This window comes from Copadichromis virginalis, linkage group LG20, assembly GCF_057382275.1.
Source record: "Copadichromis virginalis isolate Kocher_CV1m ecotype Utaka linkage group LG20, C_Virginalis_male_GT1.1, whole genome shotgun sequence".
Lineage (NCBI taxonomy): Eukaryota > Metazoa > Chordata > Actinopteri > Cichliformes > Cichlidae > Copadichromis > Copadichromis virginalis.
Window position 1 is genome coordinate 8804764 of NC_140637.1, and position 20090 is coordinate 8824853.

Consider the following 20090-nt stretch of genomic DNA (forward strand, 5'->3'; position numbering starts at 1 on the left):
GTAATCTAATACTAATATTCAGAGGACTTGTTTTTCACCCTCCCCCTGTCCCCACATGTGACTGACTTTATAATGTCCCCACAACATGAGGAATACAAGCAAACACACACACACACAGAGTGCAGGTGGGCACTTCATCTGTGTTCGTAGTTAAATTCCAAGCAGGTGACAGTGAATCAACACACATTGAGCACACACTCTTTTGTACTTTTTGACATTTAACATGCCTGAGGTGAACACACACACACACACACACACACACACACACACACACAGTCGCATATCAACGTGCCACTTAAGCATCTCATCTCAAAGCACTACATTTGCATTTTATAAACAAATACGCAAATATACACAGTATAGGCAGGAGTGGTTATATAAATCCTCGCTTTCAGCCAATAACACAGCATACTGACACTATGAACTGACTCAAACTACAATTACTTTTTTAAACCCTCGTGGTTGCTGCGTGACAAAGTGGGAGCCTCTGCTGCAGATTAGTCAGGTCTCAGAGGAGATTCCTGAGACTTCTAATCTCAAATAATTTGTCCTGTGACAATTATTTTGACAGTTTGCATTTTTATGTCTAGCTTTAAGCTCATCACAATGTTAGACAGACACATTTTTGGAACATAAACCAATCTGAATTTAAGTACCTTGCTTGAGGACAAATCTTGGGAGTAGGTGAGGTGATAGCCTAGATTTACACTGCAAATTTCTGTTTTGAGGTTTTTACTGTGTGGAGAAATGAACTCCCAAGACTCTTCATCTAAAAACAAAAAGGCCTTTATTTCCTGGCTGGATGAGATGCACCATACTGTATTAAAAATAACTCCAGTCACTTCAGCCATCTTTGTGCAGCTTGGTACTATTCCCTAAAGTAGGCCACAGATGCCACAAACACATCAGAGATGGTTTTTAATGTTCTCTGTGCCGTGAATGCTTTCAGTGTTTTCTTAAAGGAAACACCAGGAAAAAAAATAGCTGCTCGCATCTACGAAATTAATAAATGGTTTGCTTTCTAAAGGATCTGAAATCAGTTAAGACAAATTAAAGAACATTTTTAATCCTTCATTTAATTACCGTACACTGGGAACATAGCTGGACTGGCCATCGGCGGTGGGCCAATGGTGATTTTTCGTTTTTATGGGGCGACGTTTTTTTGTAACGGTATAAACAATGAAAGGTGGTGGATTGGCCAATTGGTCATGATCGACTCTGGGCAGGACCAATTACAGCTGATGAGGTCGAACTTTAAAGTTCCGTATTTAGGTGTAAAGAAACGCGAATTGTCCCGAACTTCAGCAAAAATTTAAAAAAAAAAGAAGCAAAAAGACACAAAGCTGGAGTTAATCTGTGTCTTTACGCTGCAGCTGCCTCTTCTTCTCTCATTCTCTCTCCCTCCATCTCCTGTTGCTACTTCAATCATGAAACTGATCAATGATCAGCTGATCGGCTTTGCTGTCCTAAGTCCCGTCTCGTTTGTTTATTGTGGCGCTAAACAACAGCAGCACGTTTAAGCTTGATAAGATGTTGTTATAATTTATTTAATATTACTTTCTAGTATCAACTGACGTTTGCTGGAGCCACAGCCGTAAAGGCGCTGGTCAACAGTTTCCCTCTCACCAGATATCCCAACCGATATCTGGTGAGAGGGAAACATGAAGATGAAACCAGGAGATGTCCTTACTGAACCATCAGAGCTGAACAGGTGATGGAGAAACAGGTTTACCTTTTAGTTGACATGAATGATTGGAAGGGAAGTTATGAACTGTTTCTGAGAGACAAATAACACCAGCATCCTTTTCTACGTAGCTGACTGGGAATAAATGTTTTTATCATTTTCATGCAACAAAAAAATAAAGAAACAAAAACTAGAGAATAAATACTTTAAACAATTACCAGAGACATACATTTACATCAAAGTATACAGCTGCAATTAAGACAGGTAATTGAGAAATAATTTTAAAAAATATGTCCCTTTGTGAAGTTTTTACAAAAGTATCTTTAATCTTTTTATTCAGAATCATTTTTCTTGGAGAGTCACTTTAATTCGCTCGTCCAGCTTTCCCTTTTCTCCATTTTTCTCTGCATCCATCTCCGGATTCTTGACTCGTAGTAGCTGGAAGCCCTGACCGCAGACGAGCGCCCATCGCTCCCATCGCTCCCTCAAACCTGTCTCAGGCTTTACTGCACTCACAGGCTTACCTACGCAGTCATTCTCTGGTTGATTTCTTGGACTTGTGCCCGTCTCTTCTTTCTCACCAGTAGTCTTACTAACTGGGTCACCTGTCTCGCTCTCTACCTCAACAGGTTCTTTACTGCTTTTCTCATCAGCTGTTTCTTTATCCCTCTTGAGCCTCCCAGCATTCTCCTGCTCAGACTCAAATCCTATCTTCACTTTCTGATTTCCTTCCTCACTTTCCCAGACTGCGAGCCCTGCAGCATCAGCAACGTGGGAGCACATTGCCCCATAGTGGCTGATACTGTTACTGCAGACCTTCCAAAGGCAAACCCTCTGATCTGAGGAAGTGGAGACCAAGAGGTCTGGTCTCAGGACCTTCAGCGCTGTTAGAGGGGCAGCATGGGCCAGTGATATGTGGCACTGGGAGTGGAGATGAATCTGAAGCCTGTCTGGACACTGGAGCTGCTTTTGTAGGAGAGGCTGAGACTCAGAAATCTGAGAAAACCCTACTTGGCTCCCGATTTTCCCACCTTCTGAGTGCTGCACCCCGATTGTGGACACAGTCAGCTGTCCATCATCTCCTCCGCTAGCAACAGTTACCAGGCAACTACCCTGTTGTTGTCCCATTTTTTCTGCCCAAACAGCCAATGAGTTAATCCCACTCTGGTGGGCGGGAACATCGAGGCAGGGGACTGGTGATGTTGCAGCACAGCTCGAATTATCCGTTGATGAGGACAAAGAGTCGGTCAAATTCCACACTGCGATTTTCCCATCAGTCGCAGCGCTGAACAGCAGCTTATACCTGCAAGAGAGACACAGTTATAGATATAAAACTAAGTGTTAAAAAAAGAACTACTTTCTCCATGCTTTCCTAAATACTGTACATCTGTAGTATTAATACGCCAGCTGCTTTTAAAAAAATATATTTCACTTTAAGTCTAAAAAGATTAAACAGCAAAAGCAGTGGTCTGGTTCTGTAAAGCATGACATAACAACCCAGGAAAAAAAGATGAGCAATCACAGTCATAACCTGTTGCCTTTGTCATCCTCCAGGCTGCAGGTGGCGACACTGAGTACACAGCGTTGATGGTAGAATGTTTCCCACAGCAAATCGATTTGACCTTTCGCTTCATTGACAGAGAACAGTCTGGAAAAAACAGTAATGGATGTGAGGAAACAGTGAGAAGAGTATTAAGGGAGAACATTAGACACTATAGCAGCACACAGGGTTCATGTACATGATTACCAAAACAGTTCCTTTAATTTTCCACCCGACTTTTAATGACCATATTTTCTTTTAATTATCTGAATATACATGAAAAATAAGATTAAAAATCTATGCTAAAACTTACCACAGTATAACTTGACTAAATTCAATACCAGGCTATATGAGAATACAAAATAAACATGCGAGTAAGATGTTTACAGAATAATATGTTAAACTCCAAAAACTCCCATTGTTCAGCCCAAATAAACAAGTGTCAAGGAGGAAGAGATTTTGGACTATAACTAGGTAAAAATTCATAATGCTGGTTATTATACTGATGTTCTGACCACATAAGATCTTGCAGGATCAATGCATATTTCCTTACACATATGTTAACATCTGTGACTGCATGGTACACGTGTTGGCAAAATTGAGCAAAAATACTTGAAAATACAAAACTGATGATTGCAGTTGATTATTGCCACAATACACAATCGGACACACATAAATGAAATGTAAAGCCTTTGATTCTGTTACATTCATCATTATGGTTATTATAATCACCAGTACCATCACCCCAGTACTGAATATAATACTTTTTGAGAGCATCAACTCAATGCGAAGACACTCTGATTTTCTCTTTTCTGCAGCTTCAATGAAAATTCCAGCTGTGTGAACCCTTGCTGTGATGAATACCAACCTGACAGCCCCGTCACTGCAGGACAGAGCCACGAGGACACGGTTTACTTCTTCATCCACCACTGTCGCAGACATGTACCTGAAAACACACAGACGAGAGCTGTAATCAGAGGTGCATTTTTTAAAATGCAAAAAACAAAAACACTGAAGTTATATTCAGCTAAAAAAAAAACAACAAAAACAGCAGATTGTCTTTGAACACAGATTTTTTGTGAGGAAGAGAAAATATATGCAGAGAACAAATAACAGGAGGTCAGAGGCTATCTAAACACTAGCTTTAAAAAACTTGCCTCGTTTCCGGGTCCATTTTCACCATCTTGTGTCTGTTGCGCCTCCTCTCCCACTCTTTGTCCAAACGGTGACTGGCTACCTGGATCACCTGACAGGAAGGAGCCAGTCTCTGCCCGTCCCAAACAATTAACAGCCGGTAAACTTGGATTTGAGCCCGCCCACCGGCTGACACGAGCAGAGCAGAGAGAGGCTTTGACTGGCTTTCACTCCCCCCTTCTGGGCGAACAATCGCAGTCACCGTGCGGATGCTCGAGATGTGGTCGGTAATAACTGAAAGAACTTTAATATTGCCAGAAAAGGGATGTACCGCCAGGACACTCAGGCTAGTGTCCTCTCCACCTGTCACTACTAACTCCCAGTGGTTTGCCTGATTCCTGTTCCCAAAGTCTGTTATCCTCCCCAGCCTGCATACACACCCAATTCCTCTTCCATGGACTCCATCTTTCAGTCCTGTTCCTCCAGCCCTTCCTGTCTTTCCATCCCAACCCATTGCTTCTCCGGGGGGCTGTGAAGCCAGGACTGCCCCCTGCTTGATAAACACCAAAGCTCCATATCCGAGCCAAATTCCTTTGTGGGATGGCCACAGACTCCAAGAGCGGTGCCCCCCACCACAAGGCACTGCTAACAGTCTCTCCTGCCTCACTGGATCCCAAACAACAAAATGGACTGCATGAAAGCCGACAATTACAAATCTGGCTTCTCTGCCTTCCTTCTCTACTTCTCTGAAGCGCTCTTCTTCTGCCTCCTCCCCTTTAACCTCCACCTGTTCGGTCAATTGGTGTTCTTTGTTATACAGCTCTTCACATTCCTCGGTGACCTCTTCCTCCTCAACTTCTTTTTCAGGTTCGAGAATTAAAATCCTCTCCAGCCACTCCATTCCTTTGCAGGCACGCTGGACCCTGAGAACCTCCAGCTGAAGCCTTTCTTCATTCATTTCACTTGTTTCCGCAGCGTTATCTTCTCTACTTTCCTCAAGATTCTTTGGTGACGATGGACGCACACTGAAAACTCTAACACAGCCGTCCCTGCCAGTGCTATAGAACAAGCCTTGGTACTCATACACTGAGGTTACACCTTGTTTCCCGTGCACCCCAAACAGACAGCTCAGAGGATGCAGCAAAAGGTCATGCACCTCTTTGCTTCCTTCATTCTCCATCTTGCATTTCCCCTCTCCCTCAGGCCCACCTTCCTCATCGTCACCTTGTTTACCATCTGTCAGTAATTCTTCATTTGTTTCCTCACCATCTCCTTTTCTTTGCTTTGAGTTTTCTCTTTCCTGAAACAGAAGCAGGGATCCTCTCCTGTCTCCACACACCCAAAGCACCTCCCTTGACCTGCGCTGGAGGCGCACTGCAGCTGTAAGCCAGCGCTTAGCGCAAGAGGGGAGGAGGAAAGAAGGTAGAGCAGTGATGCTGAGAGCTAAAGAACAGGTTTCATTGAATTTTGTCTCTACACACCAGCGATAGACACGCCCTTCAGCACCTGAAGCTAACAAATACGCACGCTCTTTTTCCTTCTGCCAAATAAGACTATGGATCTTCCCTGATCCACATGTAAGCAGAATTCCAGACTGAGGATGAGACATGGGAAAGATCTGTAAGCACCCACTGAGGTTTCCCACAGCACACAAATCAACTTTGGTTGTCGACTCCTTCACAGTGATAGTTATCGTTTCCATCACACAGTAGGACTGAAACTCTGGAGTCCCATTCCACACTACTTCCCACTTCCCAACACTATATTGGTAAACTATTCCTTTGTCAGTGCAAACTACAGGCTTACACTGACTCCAGCTTGTACTACCATCCTCTTCTCCTGCTAAGCAAACAACTTTAGGCAGGCCTTGACCAGGAAATTTCAGGTCGGTCAGTTTCTCTGTCACTGTCTCCTCCTCTAGACACTCCTTCTTCTCATTGCCCTCCACTCTCCACAACCTTACCCCTCCATCCGCCCCTCCTGTAGCCACCCAGCTCGCATCCTTTCCCTCACTGACTGCCAGTGCACGAACACCCCCTGCTCGGTGTCCCTTCAACGTGCGAACCACCTTCCCGCTTCCAGCCCAGTCCCAGACTAAACAGGTGCCATCTTCCCCAGCACTGAAGATATTCCCTAATGAGAGACGGACTGAGAACACCCTGGCCTGATGTCCATATAGGATCCTTAAACAAACTGGGTTCAAGTCCCCACATTTACCTTCAGGCCCACCTAAAGTGCCAACACCCCACACCCGTACACTGCGGTCATCAGAGGCTGAAGCTAAATATCCTTTCTCCTGGAGGTAAGAGATACTGAAGATGACCCCAGTGTGGCCCAGTAGACGCCTTTCAATTGGAGCTTTGTTTTCAGGATTGCCACTTTTGTCTCCTGGTTTCCAGAGAACCAGCTGATTGAACACAGTCCCTCCAACTATGACAGTATCCACCCAGGATTCATGAACCAGAAGGAGAGCAGAGTACAGCAAACACCCCTCCAGACAGGAACGCTGCACCACGGCATTTCCTTTTGTGACATCCAAGAGAAGAGCACTATTATGAGCAAGAGCCACACACAGCAGTGGCTGTTTGCCTCCAGAGAGCCAGCGGACATCCAGAGCCCAGTCCTGTAGCTCCATGAGGGGACCCAGGACCTCCAGGCGAAGATGCTCCCCATCCTCCACACGGAACCTTACAAGCCTCACAGCTTTGCCTCCAAATACTGCAAGGTCGCAGACATTTGGCTCTGTAGTGCTCAGTGCTGGTGAATAAGAGCAAAAAAATTTATGTATATTAAAATTTAAAAAAATTAGAGCAAAAATAGCTGGAGGCTTTACGTGAATAAAGACTTTTAATACGCAATAAATAATTGTCTAATAAAGATAATATGTATACTGTATATCCTCAATTTAATCTAACACCTGCAAGCATACCTTTAACTGCTTATACTTTAACTTTTATCATAGCTGAGAACCCATTCTTGGTTCCAGACTTGCCTTTCTTTCACTTTCGTATTGCTCTGCAAATAATTTTCTCGACATATTAACATATAGTAAAAACAATCAAACAAAACAAGAAACAGCTCATACTAACAGCTTATACTAACCGGCACTCCGTGGTGGCTCAGCTTCCCACCTTCTAGGTCTTATTCCATGAATCCGGTAATGATGGAGAATGCTCAATGAGGCACAGGCTTTAGGGTGAGGCTTGAGTCTGTACACCGACAAGACCGGACCCTCACCTGCCATGAAAGAAAAGTTGTGTGTGTTTGTATTGTGCAATAATGTACAAAATTTGGAACTCTAAAGTTCAAGCTAACCATTACAGCAACCAGAGTTACAAAGAGAATGTGGCACAGATACAAAATGAAGAAGTTCTGAATAAGTTAAAGTTTAACAATAAAGAACTTGTAACAAAAATGCAGTTAATATAGGAGCACTGTGGAAAAACACAGCAGAGCATCACAAGAATAACTACTTGCTTATCTTATATGTTGAACACTAACCTTTAATTAGAAACGCATCCTGAAGGAACTCCAAAGCTGTAACTGGAGCAACCAGGGCCACCGTCTCCATCACTTAAAGATTAACTGCGGTCAACAAAGGCACATGACGGGGATACGGTGCAATACAGACAGATGACCCGCTTTGGCGACCCCTAAAGAGAGCAGCCGAAAAATTAAGACCATTATGAAGGGAAGATATGCAGTTTTAACTTACAAATCGTACTTGTAAAGCATGCTGAGACTCCGGGTAGTGCAGTCTGCTGTTGTATTTACTAAAGTCTAATGCTGAGTGAAGATTACCCTTATGATTAGCAAAACAAGCTAACAGGAGGAGTTCTTCTTGTCTTATTTGGAAAGGAATAAGATATCGAACGGCAGAAAACTTTAACAGGTAAACAATAATATCTCGACGTGCCTACTTACACACGCTCCCAATGCAGGAAACTGTTCAGAAACGTTATAAGATCATTATTAGTCTGGTACCCATGTGTTTCTGTACAGTCGTTCTTGCCGGGTTTCAACCAATCAAGCTGGACTACCGGCTTTCTCAACGCTGATTGGCTAGTAGGAGTTTAATCGTATTTTTATTGGTGAACTCTGTGCACGTGAGGGACAGCCTTCTATGTTATGCTGCGTTTAAGGATGTTCGATAAAACTCAGTCAGTAGCCTCAGTCGCAGGCATTGATTTTAAAATACCAGGATACCTACTAAGAAGTTTCAAAGCGCTTCATTTTATCATTTTAATTCCACAGCTGCACCTGTAGTGATGAAATTCAGACACTCTGATTCTACTGCGTTGCCTACTTCGGTGGGATTTGGGGTACATAACTGGAAAGTCATGTTAATTATCTCAGCGTTTAAATTATAACGTTTTCACGATATTTTGTAACCTAATGCCAAAAGATACATGCGCAACAGCGTAAATGTGTCTTCAAATCCTCGCAGAACACGTGAACGCATCACGAGGCAGTACATAAGGTAAGAGGTTGCTCCAGGCTGGGAGGTAGCGGTCCAGCTAACTTTTAGAGCTAGCTATGCCTGGCAAATGTAAATTCCAAGATTCCTGGCTCGCAAAGGATGTTTACAAGGACTGGCTGGTTAAGGACGTCCAGGACATTCATTTTGCCCGATGCAGGGCCTGTTGCAAATCAATCAAACTTCAGACGATGGGCGAGGCTGCCCTTACCAGCCACGCAGGGGGAGCTGGCCACAAAGCAGCGGTCCGCAAGCTGCTGGAAGGTGGGTCACTTCCAGTTTTTCAGACTGGAGAACATCTTGAAAGGAATGACAGAAATCTGATAAGAGAATTCACGAGATCTTGGTGTGATAACTGCTTCATCGCTGTTTGTTAAGATGGTTTAATCGTGATGTGGTGTTATCGTTGGTGTGTGTGCGTGTGGCTACACCAGTCTAGACAGGAGTGTAAAAACATCTGTCCCAGGACGAGTGGTCATCAGGACATTACCGAGCACAGCTGTACAGTTTATGCAATTTCAGAGTTGATTTATATGGTGTCTGTTATGTCTTTGATTTAAGGTTTCTATATCCCGTGTCATTATAGCCTAAAAACAACAGCAAGGAGCAGCAGCCAGCATTCAGAGTCCGCTGAAGTAATAAGACTTCCTCCTGGGATAGCAACTATGTTTCCATTATTATTAAATTATGGCTCATTAAATACATTTTTAACATACAATGAATATAAGGTGCATTAGTTTGGTCTACTGCGTAGTTCAAGGGGTTAAGCAATGGATTTAATTAGGGTAATTCATTAAGACTGTAATGATGTTTGTTTGTTTAACAGAAAGTTGGAACACCCAATATCTCATTCATTCGTTTACTGACCCTGTAAAACAAATCCGGGTAACTTAAAGGTTTGTTTGTTTTTCCGGGTTTTTCTCTTTCTTTTAACGCTCTTTAGCATTATATAATTTTTTTTATTAAATGAAAAATAATAATTATTGTTGTTGTTATGTCTTTGATGTAATTAAATAACCTGGGAGCACAGGCATGAAAAGTGTGTTTAATAGTGAGAAGTGGGAATCATCAGACACACCACGATATAATATTATTGGGATTTTTCACATTTTCTAATATGATATTAGCCTTCATGTTCTATAGGAATGTAACTAAAGTACAACCAGCTAGCAGCCTGTTGATTCAAGTCCCCTCAAGTCATGCTCACTGACACAGACTCGTTCAGACTGATGGTCACATGTTGGTGATCTGTCCGCCTTCATAAATTAGACAAGTTATTTTGCAAACCTTCAGATTTGACAGTCAGTCTGAGAATGATTGCAGTTGGTCTAAGTCAGACTGCGACTTATTGCGGAAAGGATGCCTCCTGTTATTTGAATCAGAATCAGAATCAGAAACTTTATTGTCATTGTCATGAGAACAACGAAATTAAGAATGGTCCCCAATCATTGCATCATCCCTAGCAATATCAAAATATAAATAAAACAATAAAATTCAATAAATAAAATAGATAGAATACTTAAAATACTAATAAGATATAACAGTAAAACATTCACATACATTCCCACACACATGCTTCAGACCGTGCATAGATTAACACAAGAGTGGCGTGATGGACATTTTTTTGTAGTATTCAGATGTGTTATTGCAGTTGGATAACAGCTGTGTTTGAGTCTATTAGTCCTTGCTCTGATTGCCCTGTACCGTCTGCCTGAGGGCAACAGTTCGAACAGGGAGTGGCCAGGATGTGAGGTGTCTTTTATGATGTTTTGGGCCTTTTTAAAACAGTGGGCGTTGTGTAGAACTTCCAGTGTGGGGAGAGGGCAGCCAGTGATCTTTTGGGCGGTGTTAATGATCCCTTGGAGTGCTTTCCTCTGAGCCCCTGTGCAGCTAGTGTACCAGATGCATATGCAGTAAGTTAGAACACTCTCAATGGTGGCTCTGTAGAAGGACACCAGCAGTCTCTGTGTGATGTTATTCCTCCTGAGAATTCTCAGGAAGTACAGTCTCTGTTGGGCCTTTTTCAGCAGCTCGGAGGTGTTCACACTCCAGGAAAGGTTCTCCTCTATATTGACTCCCAGGAAGCGGAAGCTTGCCACCCTTTCTACACAGTCCCCATTTATGAATAGTGGTTGGATCTCTGCCTTTTTCCTTCTGAAGTCTATTATGAGTTCTTTGGTTTTTGAAGTGTTGAGGAGGAGGTTATTGGCCTTACACCATGACGTCAGCTGCTCCACCTCGTCTCTGTACATAGACTCGTCTCCCTTGGAAATGAGCCCCACCACTGTGGTGTCATCTGCAAATTTCACAAAGATGTTGCTGTGGTGGCGAGGAGTGCAGTCGTGTGTGTAGAGAGAGTAGAGCAGTGGACTGAGCACACAGCCCTGGGGTGAGCCAGTGCTGAGACTCAGGGCTGAGGATGTGTGATGGCCAACTCTGACTCTCTGTCTACGGCCCGAGAGGAAGCTATTGATCCACATGCAGGTGCTGTATGGAAGCCCCAGGTCTTGTAGCTTGGCCACCAGTTTGTGTGGAAGGATGGTGTTAAAAGCTGAGCAGTAATCCACGAAGAGCATCCGCACATAGCTACCATGCTCTTCCAGGTGAGTTAATGCAGCATGGAGTGCTGTGGCTACAGCGTCTTCCGTGGATCGGTTTGCTCTGTAGGCAAACTGGTGTGGATCCAGGCTGCGGGGCAGGGCTGCTGTGATGTGTCTGCGGACCAGCTTCTCAAAGCATTTCATTACCACTGGGGTGAGTGCCACCGGTCTGTAGTCATTCAGGCCGGTGATGTGGGGCTTCTTAGGCAAGGGGACTATGGTGGAGGACTTCAGGCAGAGTGGGACAGTCGCCTGTGCGAGGGATTTGTTGAAAATCCTGGTGAAGATCCCAGCCAGCTGTCCTGCACAATCCCTCAATATTCGACCTGGCACACCATCAGGACCCGCCGCCTTCCTCGGGTTAACAGCCTGCAGCATGCGCCTCACCTCGTGCTCTTCCAGGGTGAGGGTGGTGCTGCTATGGGTGGCGTGTTGCTGCTGTGGCTCCAATACCTCCGGTACCCTGGTCTCAAAGCGGGCAAAGAAGATATTCAGCTCCTCTGCCAGCTCCAGGTCACCGTCCGCAGCTCCGAGATTGATCTTATAGTTGGTTAGGTGCTGGATGCCTTGCCACACCTGCCGGCTGGTATTACTCTTCAAATGGTCCTCGATCCTCCTCCTATAGTCCCCCTTTGCCTCTCTGATGCCTCTCTTCAGGTTGGATCGGGCTGTGGTGTAGTAATCCCTGTTGCCAGACCTGAACGCAATGTTCCTCTCCTTCAGCAGCTGCCTGACCTCCCGGGTCATCCAGGGCTTTTGGTTGGGATAAGCCCGGATCCGTTTGACTGCTGTAACAGTGTCTATGCAGTGTTTTATATAGCAGAGGACACCGTCTGTGAACATTTCCAAGTCCTGATGTTCAAAGATATCCCAGTTAGTCCTGTCAAAACAGTCCTGCAGCTGCTGAGAGGCACCCTCTGGCCATATGGTAATATTCTTTGTGATGGTATTCTTTGACCTGTGAAAAGTAATTTTTTTGTGTGTGTGGATGTAAGAAGGTTGTTGTTCTATTTTTACTCATGTGACTGAGCCATGAGCTTGCTTTGTATTAGGAGATAACTTTGTCAAGAAAAGTGTGTTTGATGGTTTTTGGGTCAGAGTTTATTTCGTGTAAGTTTGCTCTGCTAACGTTGTCTCTGGATGGTGATATATGAAATCAGCCCTCTCATTCGTAGTATTCCCAGAGTACAGCTCTCTGTCTCAGCTGCTTGTACTCTGGTCCTAAAGAACAGGAAGGTTGTTGAGCACTGATATATTAATAAGATGTGAATTCCTCTCTGTGTAGACTGCAGCACATATATGGTTTTCAGTGATTTGTCACAGTTAATTACTGCTTTATACGAAGTACATTGCATGTAACTGCAACATTATTTGCAGTTGAAAAACGGTGATAAATCACAATATATGTTATTGCAATACTCAGAATAATGAGTAAAATGTTAAAAATCACAAAAATATCAAGTCACAAGTGAAGTATTGTAATAATATTGTTTCACTCTGTTTACAGAGCGATTAAAAGGACTGTGCTCATTTTATGACTGTCCCCCTTTTGCACGATACTGCTCATCTACACCAAGAAATGTTCAGTTAACCCAGCAGTTACTTAAAGTGTCTTATAGTATAATGAAGTCCTGAGAGTTTGTTAAACGTTTTACGCTTTTCACTTCATTCCATTTAGTAAACCTGCCACCAGGTTACTGACAGCACTTACTTTGTGGACTTTTTTACTTTCTAGGTTTGCTTTGCAGAAGCTCCGATATCATTTCTGCTTTTTTTGATGGCCATCATGATTAAGGTGCTTTATGGTGATGTTGTGCTTGTGTCCACCAGAGGGAGGCGCTCTTTGTTCATTTTTCTGATAGACATATACTTGCAGTCCCTCCCTGGTTGTCTCCTTATCCTTTTTTTTTTTTTTTCTTCCTTATTATCAGGCTGTTTGATGGTGACAGGACAGGTGAATGGCAGCGTGAATCAGGTAATTACTTTTAAAGTTTTGGTTTCATTTTATTTAAGAGGTAAACCTGGAGCTGCTCATGACACCTTAGGTTCAGACATTAATCCCAGAAACACCAAATGGCTCGCCTCCTTCTTAGGCAGAGGACAGCAAGGAGCAAGTGGCCATCTGCCTCCAGCGTGACGCCTTGGACAGAATAACAGGCAACGAGTGGTCAGATCTGCACCACAGCCCCTCTACAAACTCCACCTCCCACAATGCAGAGCTACAGGATGTGGCATTCCCTGCTGCCTACTTTACAGCACCAGGTACCAACAAATAACACCCTGCAAGCTGCTTGAGCATGTGTTGCTTGGAAACCCTTGCGCAGGGAACTTTCTGTGGGCAAATAGTGGGATATTCTACTATTAACTTGATTAATACTCCACTCTTAATTAAGAAACAATAACCTTGAGCTGAAGGAGATAATTGGCTCAGTTAACATTACTAAGGGTGAGGAGGAAAGGGCGTAATTATACACAGACTTCAATAAGTTATAGCTGTTTTGCTGCAGAGATGGCTTTAGTGTTGAATGCTTATTAGAAGATTGTGAATGGGAAGAAGCAGCCCATGTGACCAACCTAAATAAATTACTGTCATTAAGAAGATTGATAGCCCAATTAATAGCAGGGGGTATGCTGTTTGGAGTGCCCGTGTACCATGGTGTTACACGCTCACTGTGCATCATAAATATGAGACTAAATAGCTGTTTAGTTCATTCCTCTGCTTTTCCTCTAATTTATCTCCTTTTGTGGCTGAAATTGAATGTTTTGACAACCTGCAGTACTGTGCAAAAATCTTGAGCCACTCGTCATATATTACTTAAATGTAATATATGAGGCAAAAAGTAAAGTATATACAGTTCTGACGAGCTTGAAAGTCATTGTTTGGTGTGACCAAACACAGCCTGAACTCTCATAGGCGAGCTAGTCTTCAGAAATCTTTCTTCAGGTTACGTTTTTCTATCCAGGGATGTTTTTACTGTTTGTGTGTGTTTCATGCTGACAGTCTTTCCTGATGGTATCACATGTAGTACAGTACTTTTTAGCATTGAAAAAGAGCATTTAGCAGAAGAAGCATTCAGGTCAGTAAATTAGAATTTTTCTTTGCAGAGTTCTAAATAGATTTTCCATCGATGATACAGTTATGAATTGACCCAGACACTGTATGACAACCTCACACATGGATATATAAATCATCAGCTTACACCTGTGGCTGTACTGCAAAAGCATGTTCAAGTTTGTTTTCATTAACCCACTTTATTAAGAAACTTTTCTAAGTAATTCATAGCATTTCACATCTAATCCCTGTGACACATATTATATCTAACACAAACTATAACCTGCTGTATTTATTTAGTTTGCTTTGTTTACCTGTGACAAGGTATACCTTTGGTGAGCCAACTCGGGCTTTTTGAGTCTAACAGTTAGCACAGCTGTGCCTGCATCAGATCGCACAGTGGCTCACAAGAAGGAAAAACTATTATCCTAAATAAATCTGAGGATTTTCAAAATATAGTCCAGGTTAAAACTGTAAGACGATAGGTTTATCAGCTTTGCTCTGGCATTAAGGCGCAGGTAGATCTGACTGGGATTAAATTGTGTTTTGTTTTTTTAAATTTCAGCCTTATTCTCTAAACTGCAGCTCCTGGTGTTAAACAGCCTTGAAAGTAAGAAAAGTGAATCTAAAGTTGCCTTGCAAACCTCAGATCGTGCTTTTTAGTACAAACCACAGTGAAGCTTTTGAACTTTGACCTCTCAGGCACCTCCAGGCTCAGCAGCCAGCATCTCCAACCATCAGGCGGCAAGACGGAAGACGCCGGGCGCCGCCCAGCTCAGCACGACTCCGTAGACCTGTCCAGACTGGAGCACCAGCAGAGATCGGACGCTCTGGAGCAGCAGCAGCAGATGAAGATCCTGGAGTGGGAGAATAGGATGAAGGTGCTGGCGTGGGAGCAGGAGCTGGTGAGGGAGAAGAGGAGAGCAGCCCGGCAGAAGGAGAAAGCCTTCAGGATGAAGAAGGCCTACTACAAGGCCAAGCTAAAGAGGATGGGCGAGGACGTGCCGCCATCTTCCTCCAGTAGTGGCGACGAAGCGGAGAAAACGTCTGACCCGACTGGCTGATACGCTCAAATGTTTCTATTTTTCGGAGTGTCATTCTTGTATTGTTTTGTGTATACGCCATGACACTACTTTTTGTTTTTTGTTACACATTGCTGCTGAAGAGTTTCACATTGAGCAACAATTGTTGTAATCACGGCAGCCAATCCCTCTGCAATGTGAGTTCCATCTTAATAGAGAAACATTTTAAGCAGTTTTTGAACTAATCTTTAAAAACGACACAACAGTACGGAGAACTGTAAGTCACTTTATACTCCTTGTTGAAATGGTTTGTAATGACAACCCTGTTTTATGCGTCATCTATCACAATCTAGCCCCGGATTGAAAAAATCAATTTTCATTGATCGTCTTAATGGTGTATTTTTTATTTTAATTTTTTTAAAGGTCAAAGTTCGTTCGAGGTTATTTTAAAAGAAGAATGTACGCAGGTGACACGCACATGGGACGAAATGACATTCCTAAAAGGACAATCTTTTAACAGACTTTTTTAGTGCATGCTTTAACTTTGTTTTTGATATGTAAGTAAACAAATGTGTAAGTGAATAAATAAGTGGGAGAAACAGGTACCACACTGACGTATGTGCACACCTGTGATTGTTGTGCGTCTTCTTCTGAAAATGAGAGGTCTGTAATATTGAGTTGTAAGGCAGCATATAGAGGAAAGTATTGGGTCACACCACTTACCTACAAATACACTGGAGTACATGGACAGAAGGTCAGGTTGCCTTGTGTCCACATTCTTTTGGCCATTTTTAAAGTTCTCTGCTGGGACTGTGGTGGTAGGAGGGGTTCCATCACCACAGTGCTGTTTAAAAAAGAAAACTCTTTAAGAGTATCTTCAGCAAAATAATTAGGCGCACTCAGCGATCGTCAAAAACACCAAAAGAGGCCATTATCTTTTTGATGAATGCTGTTAAGGCCCCCGGTACAGTTCAAACACTTAGAGAATAGATGAAAAATGCAACGCTTTGAAAAATGGCTGCTCTCCCTCTGCTTTATGCCAGCTGACACTCAGGAGAGAGTGGTATTGATCTTCACAGCCAACTTTTGGCAGGAAGCATATTTCCCAAAAATGTCCATTTCCCCCCTTCGGATCCCAACGTTTTAGATCAAATATTTTTAGCTTTACTACTGCACATCAGTGCCTAATGAACCTGGCTGTGACCAAGCGGTAACATTAATAATCTAATAAGAGCACTGATGAGTTTTTGCTTCAGCCCTGCGTAGGTTAAAATCTTAAGATGCATGTATGCGCCGCTGATCCCCGCCGTCTCTTGAGCTGAACGTCTCCGCCCTCCTCCGATGTCTCTGAATGTGACAGAATACTTTGAGAGTCAACGCAAGTCAGGGAGAGGAGCCTTCTAGAGAAAAACGTGTCACCCTGTCACAGGATCTTTCCTCCGCTCACTTTTTCTACACCTGAAAATGTCTGTTGGCATGAATATGAAACAGCAAAGCTCTTTGTGTCTCCCAGACAAGAATAATCAGAAAGAACACAGAGCCTTGTAGGAATAAGTCATTTTTTTTTCTTTTTTAATGTCCAACATTTCTCTTGTTTCCGCGGTAACAGGGGGACAGCTGTTTCCATCCAGACGGCAAGATAGAAGGCATCCAATAATGAACACACAAGCTAACAAATACAACCTCCCATCATCTCTCCACCTCTCTCTGTTCCTCTCCTTTTGTCTCTAATCATCTTTTGTTGTTGTTGGTGGTTTTTGCTTGTTTGTTTGTCTGCCCTCGCTTCTGTGGCTCGGATTGGTCCGAACTACTGTTAAACCTGTAGTCAATTAATTGGATAGATTACCAGTTAAGATTAGACAACAGATCCAGTTTGAATACTGACTAAACTCTTCAGATTTGAATTCCAGGTGTAAGTTCGGATTCTTTTCTTGCCTTTCATCTGTGGATTTGTAGCCGTGAGAGTCAGATGACAGGAAATGTTACATATGACAACAAGAACATTTGCACACACACGCGCACACACACACGCGCTTCCTCAACATCCTCTCATTCAGATGGCGAAAATAAGAAACCAATACAGTGTCAATAAATTATCAATAAATAAAGTAAATCTCATGTCTTTCAAAGTTGAAGGTCAGCTGAAGAAAAATATAGATGGAGAAGAAAATAGGATTTGTCAGGCTAACAGACCGGTGGGTGGTGTTGCGCTGCACTCGGGACTTTTTTGGCAATAATACTGTCGCAAATAGGTTGTGCTTGTCACGTCTCAGGGACACGGGACCGGCAGAGCAGCGGTCAGAGCAGGCAGATATGCACTTATTTGTAAGGTGTGTGTTTATTTCCACTTCGAGCGTTTCCATCCACGTGTCTTTTTTTCTCTCTGTCTCCCTGTGATGAGTAACATCCACGCCTTCCTCCCTGCGGCTACATTTCTGCAGTCATGTTTCCTGACCCAATTTGTTCTTCTTGCAACCTTGCCTGATTTGGTATCTTTTTTAAAAAAAAAAATCTTTCCCGTTATGCAATATCTTAGCCTTATTTTTTTTTTATTACTTTTTGCATTGGCTTTTGGCTGTTTTCTGCTCAAAGACACAGACAACACATGTTGGCAACACAGAACTCCCATTTTCCTTCAGTTTTTACAACCCGCTGTAGTTTCCTATAGAAAAAAGCCTCCCTGTCCCCGTCTCCACTCCTGAAAACGCCCATGTGTTGTTACCTTAAAGGCTGAACTCTGGGCTTCCTCCGACAGCTGCGAGAAAGGTGCAGCTGCTGATGGAAAGACCTGCATCTCGAAACCACTTAGAGGCTTTTAGCGCTGACACAGCTGACATCTCCTCTCCCCTCTGCAATCTGCCGCAGAAGCTTTGACGGATCTTGAAAGATAACTCATTTTTTGTGAAACCATCTAAATGAGAATCTGAATAAATAAAAATCAGTTTTCGTGTTTTTTTTTTTTTGTGGGCTCGTGTTCGATTGTTTCTGAAGCATGAGCTTCTTTTCTGTTGAATTTCTCAAATATAAAGGAGCAATTTAAATATTCAGGTTGGCACCATGCTGTGAACATACCACAGTGCTGCTTTCATGTCTTCACACAAATATCTGAGTGTGTTACGATGACTCTTATCCGCTCCCTTCCCACATGAAAATCCGCTTGCTTATGTACTACGCGGGTAAAATAAAATGGCAAACAGTTATGCGGGTTATGTAGTAGCGCTGATCATGGCCTCATGAAGAGAAACAGCTTTTAATTTGAGACTTCTTACTGAAAAAGATCATGATTTAACAAAACCGAGCTACAACGCGCCCTGCACGAGTCATTTCCATCAGAGGAAATAGAAGAATATCAGGGTTTCATACAGATTTTAAGTCCCTTTGGTTTAGTTTTGCGGAGAAGCTTTTACGAATGGTCTTGAGGTTCGGCTGCTCCTGTGTCGTCCCTCGAGGCAGGCATCAAAGTGCACAAAACTTTGAGGGGATTTAAATGGTTGTTACACGATACATCCTCATCCAGAGAGGCAGACAGAGATATCAACCTTCACCCACCAGGTCTCCAGAACGCTACAGATATGGTCTTGTAATATCAGCCGTCTGATATGGTCTGGTTCAGATAGCACCAGGCATGAAGATACACAGATAGATGACAAGGTCACATTCATATACAGCACAGAGCTGATGCATTGACGCTTGTGACTGAGCTTTTTAACTGCTGAGCCGCCAACTTTAAACCTTCAGGCTTTTTCTCTGCACAATCATCTCGCTCCATCAAATCTCTTAAAATAACTCCTCCTTCTATTTACAATCACTTCTTCCTCCTGCTTCGATATTTTCCCTCCAACCACATCTCGCGGTTTCGATAATCTCATTCGATTCTATTGCCAGACCCCTGTCGCTATACATAAAGTTGATGCGTGTGAGGAAATGTTTCTAGGGAAAACCTTTTTTAGGGAGAAATTTGGGGAGTTTTTTTTTCTTTTTGTGGGGAGGGGGATCCCCCCCCTCAGCAACGACCAAGACTGCACTCACACCAACCTCACTCACAACCTCACATGAGCACAGTCATTAAAAAAAAAAAAAGAAACATCACAAGAGATTTCTTCTTCATCTCCAATGAAAAAGATACAAAATGTATAAAAATGTTATTTACAGTTTCTTTTTTTTTTCTCATTTTGACGGATCTCGTTTGTTTGAAATCTGAGGAGTTTGTGTTTTTGCCTTTAAGAGTTTGTAGGTAGTAGAGGTGGTTGACTCATCGTCCACAGAAACATCGTCGTTCGCCGTAGGCGGTGACACTCGAAAACTCTTTACACAGTACACGCCGCCCACTGACTTTCTCTTGAATCTGTGTTATCATTGGATGTTTTGTCCGTCTTTGTGTCTCTGCGTTTCCTCTGTCTCGGTTTTGTTTCCCTGTCCTCGAATGTTCCAGGTTGTCCCGGTGCTTCAGGTCCATCCGCGACCTTTGAACATGTCCAATGTGACCCCAGCACTGTAGAAATGCATTAAGGGATGCGGAGGTTGTCATCAAGACTGTCCCTCACTTCTGTTGGCTCTAAGGTGAAGGAAAGAAAAATGAGT

The 20090-nt window shown here is 43.1% G+C and overlaps 3 protein-coding genes across 5 annotated transcripts in view; 1 reads left to right on the plus strand and 2 right to left on the minus strand.

The window, feature by feature from the left end:
• Positions 1-1875: 1875 nt before the first annotated feature.
• wdr6 (WD repeat domain 6) lies at positions 1876-8396 on the minus strand. The gene is made up of 7 exons (XM_085443181.1): positions 8283-8396; positions 7860-8011; positions 7461-7595; positions 4382-7115; positions 4093-4170; positions 3216-3332; positions 1876-2987 (listed from the first exon to the last, which is right to left on the minus strand). The coding sequence occupies exons 2-7, from the start codon at positions 7927-7929 to the stop codon at positions 2027-2029; spliced, it is 4095 nt and encodes a 1364-aa protein (XP_085299307.1). The 5' UTR covers positions 7930-8011; positions 8283-8396; the 3' UTR covers positions 1876-2026.
• Positions 8397-8614: 218 nt separating this feature from the next.
• On the plus strand, positions 8615-16123 carry fsbp (fibrinogen silencer binding protein). Of its 2 annotated transcripts, XM_085443187.1 has the most exons (5): positions 8615-9099; positions 13367-13410; positions 13529-13697; positions 15053-15097; positions 15190-16123. In XM_085443187.1, exons 1-5 carry the CDS (start codon positions 8895-8897, stop codon positions 15549-15551), a joined length of 825 nt encoding a protein of 274 aa, XP_085299313.1. In that variant the 5' UTR covers positions 8615-8894; the 3' UTR covers positions 15552-16123. The 2 variants fall into 2 exon arrangements, with proteins under 2 accessions (XP_085299313.1, XP_085299314.1); XM_085443188.1 differs by lacking the exon at positions 15053-15097 and having other exon boundaries at positions 8619-9099.
• Positions 16120-20090, minus strand: part of celsr3 (cadherin, EGF LAG seven-pass G-type receptor 3) — a 130088-nt gene continuing 126117 nt past the window's right edge. For both annotated transcript variants that reach the window (XM_085443180.1, XM_085443179.1), the window contains one exon: positions 16120-20064. In XM_085443180.1, the coding sequence (XP_085299306.1) occupies positions 20037-20064 (28 nt within the window). In that variant the 3' untranslated portion in view covers positions 16120-20036. The remainder of the gene's footprint in view (positions 20065-20090) is intronic.

Excerpts from the sequence above, each read along its gene's own strand:
- fsbp (XM_085443187.1), top strand. The coding sequence starts at position 8,895 with ATGCCTGGCAAATGTAAATTCCAAGATTCCTGGCTCGCAAAGGATGTT. Across the intron at positions 13,698-15,052 it reads TGCCTACTTTACAGCACCAG|CCTTATTCTCTAAACTGCAG; the intron begins GTACCAACAAAT and ends TTTAAATTTCAG. Across the intron at positions 15,098-15,189 it reads GGTGTTAAACAGCCTTGAAA|GCACCTCCAGGCTCAGCAGC; the intron begins GTAAGAAAAGTG and ends TTGACCTCTCAG.
- wdr6 (XM_085443181.1), bottom strand. The coding sequence starts at position 7,929 with ATGGAGACGGTGGCCCTGGTTGCTCCAGTTACAGCTTTGGAGTTCCTT. Across the intron at positions 7,596-7,859 it reads GGATGCGTTTCTAATTAAAG|GTGAGGGTCCGGTCTTGTCG; the intron begins GTTAGTGTTCAA and ends CTTTCATGGCAG. Across the intron at positions 7,116-7,460 it reads TGAGCCACCACGGAGTGCCG|CACTGAGCACTACAGAGCCA; the intron begins GTTAGTATAAGC and ends CTTATTCACCAG.